Source organism: Marmota marmota, unplaced genomic scaffold (assembly GCF_001458135.2).
Source record: "Marmota marmota marmota unplaced genomic scaffold, marMar, whole genome shotgun sequence".
Lineage (NCBI taxonomy): Eukaryota > Metazoa > Chordata > Mammalia > Rodentia > Sciuridae > Marmota > Marmota marmota.
In genome coordinates this window covers 8053962-8059414 of record NW_025999942.1, presented here as the reverse complement: position 1 = coordinate 8059414, position 5453 = coordinate 8053962, and the positions used below count along the sequence as shown (strand labels likewise).

Here is a 5453-nt window from a genome sequence, read left to right as displayed (position 1 = left end):
ACCCTGCCAAAGGCCTTATGCCTGCTAGGCAAATGCTCTGCTAAACTAAATCCCCAAATTAGAAGCAATTTTTTAAAATTCAAACTTAGTGTAAAAAACTTGTATATACATTATCAAACAGGTTGCTCAATGTCAAGAATAGAGAAATATAGAATTATCACTTTTTTAATAACACACTTGCCTTTCTCAGGGAAATAAAGAAAATACATCATTTTTAAAAGAGAAGTAGCAAATACAAAGTCCTGGGATATGAAAGCTTATATATTCATATTGAATACCACTCCCCCAATACAAAAAGTAGTTCCTTGGAGAAAGGTGTGAGGCATGGATGGATGATAAGGCTCACATGCAGCAATCATAACCTATACAAAAATACATAATGCCTTCTATGTTCTTATCTCCATTAGCCTCTAGAATCTAAATTCAAACTACATTCCAAGGCCATTAGATATCCAGTTAATAAAATAGTGAATATGTTTCCCAGTATATGAAGTCATTATTCGGTATTTTCCAAAATTGAAACTGCTCCATCTAGAAAGATTTTATGTAAAAAGGGAAATTATACTGAATATATTATGATAAGACCATTTGAGTACAACACTCACACTATGGCAACCTCACTCCTTTGGACCACTTTCTAAAAGAGGAAAGTGAGTGAGTCAGGGAGTAGTGGGCTCACAAACCCAAAGCCATTCAATGGGCTCTAGAGAGCACTGAACTCTTCAAGATCCCCTTTCCAACTCAGGGGACTCTCCTCAGGAGCCTCCATTTCCTCATTTCTTCTCTAGAATATGACTGCTTAAGGTCTTTTTCAATATAATGCTTGATAATCTTGACAGAAGTCCTGTTTTGGTGGTTCACAGCACATTAGAAAGAACAAAGATACAAAAACCTATCTCAGAAGAATAGCAGAGCAACTGAAATTTTAAAAAAAAAATGATGCTGCTTCTAAAATTAAGAATCAATGATGAGTCAAGCTGAAACTATCTTCAGCATCTTTTTCAGCCAAAAAAGTGTGTAATGTATTTTAGGAAGAAATTTTTCAAAATTAATTTAATATTTTGTTTTGGGGGCATATGAACTTCTTTTATTTAGAAACTTTACTTCCTTCAGAGATACTGGATGCTGTTAATTGTGTGAGGTATTGGTACATTTAGATTTTGATGGCATCCTTTTTTTCATTGTTGCTTTAGTAATAAAGTTTTTATTGTCTTCACCATGAAAGATTAAATATTGGAAGACAATTTGGAATTAGATCTTTCCTATTCAAATGAATGTAGTGTAGAATATATTTTTTTCCCTTCAGAGAACTGTGATTAAGTAACTTTTGAGAATCAATGTAGTTTACCAAATCCAGAAAAATAATCATAAAACAGCCATGAAAAAATCCCAAACAAACAAAAAATAGTTCATTTAAAATTAATTATGTCCAAAACTCAGATCTTTCTCCTTTTACACTTGAGTTTTTCAACTACAAAATATATGAAAAGTTAACTAGTACAAAAGACTTTCCTATGTAGAACCAAAAATCTAAATTCTTAAAGGAGGAAATTTTATTATTTAATTAACTATAAGCAGTCAAAGCTAAGTAATCTGCTTCCAGTTCCTTTTCCAAATCCCAAGTTAGAAATGAGAAATTTCAAATCACAATTAGAAATCAGAATTTCATGCAGTAGAATTCAGTTACTTGAGAAACATGCTTAACTAAGTGGAAATGGTGACACCTGTCTTGTAATTGGGAAGTTTTCAACTGTTGACTTCATTATTTTATATCTCAATTTTCATCCACAAAATTAGCACAAAAAGTCAAATTTTTATGGAAATTTCAATTATTTGCTATTAAAAATCCTTCAGTGCATTGAAAATGTATTAAATATATACATTGAAACTCAGCTAATGTCTGATAAATATCCATAAAGGTCAATGAAATCTTCACATATTGTAACAAAAGTAAAGGTATATTAGAGATAGTCATTGACTTCAAGGAACTTTGACCCAAATATGGAATTTGAAATCAGATAACCCAAGATTATATTAAGCCACAGAAAAAAGACAAATGTTACAATGAAAAAGAAAATATTGATAGAAGAACTCAGAGATGAAAGGAAATCTTTCTTCTCCACTTGCCAGATTTGTATTATATAGATTGTGTTACATGACATTTATATGTCTCTCTCCATATGAAACTCCCATGACTCTGAGAATTAATATAAATATTATGTCATATAATAATATCATCATTCTTTTAATTTGCTTAGGATGTGGCTGATTTCCTGATGAAAACTGCCAATGGACAAATATATAAGTAAACAAAAGAATTAATGAATACATTCATTTGTTGACAATCATTTGTTGAACATCAAATGATTAATTTTTGCTGCACTACCTTATTCAAGTTCTTTATAGCATAGATTTTATGTGGTCAAGACTATTTTTTACTTATATATTTTCAAAATTCTAAAAATAAACTTCCTTTAAATGAATCTAAGAGAAATTTATTTGAGAAAAATAGCAGATATTTCTATTGGACATAGTCATTGTCTGCTGTTAAAATGTATGCCTCTCATTTCTGGGTTCTTACAGAATGAGAATTAAGTATAGAATTGAATCAAGAGGCCTAGGTTTGAGTAACCATGGAAAGCTATCAGTTCATTGACCTTGAGAAAGTCACTGATGCTCTCTGAGCTTCTATTCTTTAACAAGAAAATAGGAACAATTATTTGCTTTTTGATATTTGTAGGAGGATTAATTAAAGCAACTTCTAAGCCTGTGCTCAATTAAGTTTCTTTCATTTTATTTTAAAGAAAGAAATGGTGGTGATTAAAAAGCAATTTTGAATAAACTGCTAGCAGTAATGTTATTGTAGTGTGCACAAAAATATAATCGATGCATGAATGTACCAGTGTAAAAACAAGTATGTATACAATCTATGGAATTGGCTAATTTTTAATATTTTTGGCATTAATAAGTAGTACTCTTACCTGTTGGTGGAATTATTCCAGGAGACATGAGGCCAGGGACAGAATGTGGCATGATATGAGAGTTCTCTGGGGAGGTGACACTTTGAGTCCTCTTAGGAGGCCTTCCAGGTCTAGAACTGAAACAAACAAACAAAAAATTTTACAATTAAGCTGTTGTCTTACACATCATTTCAAAGTTGTTTCAAGTGGTAACATGGACTGTAAATAAATTTGTTTCAAGGACGGTTGCTTTTGCAGTTAGATGTAATAGACTTCCATCACTAATTAGATTACATGCTGAATTCATTTTCCTCATTGAAGATCAGCCACTCCTGATGCATAATTCATAGCCTGCACCTCGTTACCTGCTTCTTCATATTAATATCTATACACAGTTTGAATTGCCTCGTTTGCATATGCTAAAGTTCTGCATGCAGCCTTCAGCACGAAAATTATGCACTAACTTGTAATAATTATTACAGTCAGCCTGCTATTGATTTATGAGACTTTTAAAAACCAAATATGTGTAGTACTTGTAATGAATGATATTTTAAGGTTCTTCAGGAAATTAAAAGGCAATGGCTGCCTAAGGAAATGTTCTGCTTGTTTGATTTAATACTACAGTTAGCTGGGAGGTGGAATGAAAGAGTGATTCAGACCTATAGCACATTTTTCGATGATATGTTTTATTACTTCGCACTGCTAGCCTGATATCTAGATGATAAATGACAATACATATCTAATGTGTGAAAAGGTCTTGCAATTTCTTTATTTTTTGTCATTTAAAAGATAAGTCAAGTTATCATTTAACCCTTATTTTATTTAAGTGAACAACCCCACTAAGTTACCTTATTTTTAATATACTAAAATATATTGGAAAGGGTTGGAGTTATTTGTAGGACATCATTGAGAAATTGTCAATGGAGCATTTTACTTCTGTTTTTAGATAAATAAAAATGTTGTGCTTATGTTTTAGCAGTAGTTGTCTTTTACATGCCCATTGTACAAGATTCATTTTAAAATTATCAAATCAGAGGTTGAAAAGGAGACAAATCTTAGCTGATCTTACATATAAATAACATCAAGGATATAAATTAGCAAATTTTGAACAAACATTCTTATCACTATATTTCTACCTTTTTGCTTCTGTATTATGAATGCATTTTTATGAAATGTTCTTCCATAATTTATTTGGCTGGTATACACCTAGATATATCGAAAATGTCAGATATATCTTTCATAAGTAAGTATTTCTGTGTTTACCTCAGCTGAGTCCCCTTGACTCATCAGAAGTTTCAAAGATCCTTTCTCTTATTTTATTATGTAGTATATGTGGTCATTAAACAAACAATCACTAAATAAATACCTGTTGTTTTTAAAGCAGTTACACTATGGAGGATAATTTGAGGGATGAGTTGTTAGTCTTCAGGAGCTTATACTCTTGCCAAGTGCATAAATAACTACGATGCAAATTGTAATAGGCTAAGTCTCATAAGGAAGTTTCGACCCACCTCTTCATTGGAACATAGGTTGATATCGATGTTCAGGGAAGAAAGATGGCAGTGGAAGCATTAGAAGAAAATTCCTAAGTATGACTTAGATGTGGAGAAGAAAAGAATGGGCGAAAAGTATACTACACTGAAAAGAATAAAAATAATATAAATATAGGATTGGATAAGGTTGTTTCAAATGAACTGAAACGTGTCAGGTAGCAAAAAGACTGAGACTGTTAAACTTATTGCAGGGGTCAGATCCTGGAGGGATTTGGGAAAACAGCAGGGAGATTGTTTGCAAGCTTGTCTGTTTTGTTAAGCAATAGGGATACTTTCCGGCTTTTTGTTCTGAAGTATCTCCCTAGCTAAGTCTTCTTATTCTTCATTATTACTCCTCATCCTTGGTTGGCTTTTAACTCTTGTTATTTGCCTAGGATCAATCAACATCCCTCTAATAGTCTCCATTCTCTCTGAATGATCTCTTCTATTGTCATCACTTAGATGCTAAAGACTAATGGCTAAATATACATCTACAGCCCAGATCTTCCTCCTGGGATTCAGACAGATTGATGCCTATCTAGTAAACATCCCTGCTTAGATGTTCTATAATAATCTAAGACTCAGCTTGTCCAAATCTGAACTCAGCATGTGCCCCATTAAAATCTATTCCACTTTCCCTGGTTCAGCAAAATGGTACCTAATTGACTAAACCAAAAATCCAGGACTCAGCTCTGTCTTTTCCTTCTCTTACTCACTCAAATATCATCTCTATGAAGACATTGTTTTAAATCTGCTTTCTTTCCTTTGCCCCCACTCTTGTCTTCCAAATCAAACACTCATTTATTAGTTGAGCTACTATTAAAGGTTTCCAAGTCTATTAAACTCTTCCAAGACCTACCTCCAACTTTGTCCCACTGTACAGCATAGAGTCAAGACAACTCTCCATACTGATTTCAGAGGATTTTTCTAAAATGTAGATTTGACTATGTTTTACATTCGA

At 32.4% G+C, this 5453-nt stretch overlaps 1 protein-coding gene across 2 annotated transcripts in view; it reads right to left on the bottom strand.

Annotated features, from left to right (window-relative positions):
* Dach1 (dachshund family transcription factor 1) overlaps positions 1–3373 on the bottom strand; it is a 224981-nt gene extending 221608 nt beyond the window's left edge. Inside the window, exon 1 of one of the 2 annotated variants that reach the window (XM_015498812.2) lies at positions 2982–3373. In XM_015498812.2, the coding sequence (XP_015354298.2) occupies positions 2982–3033 (52 nt within the window). In that variant the 5' untranslated portion in view covers positions 3034–3373. The remainder of the gene's footprint in view (positions 1–2981) is intronic. The other variant, XM_048801324.1, reaches the window with a different exon arrangement.
* Between the last annotated feature and the right edge of the window lie 2080 nt (positions 3374–5453).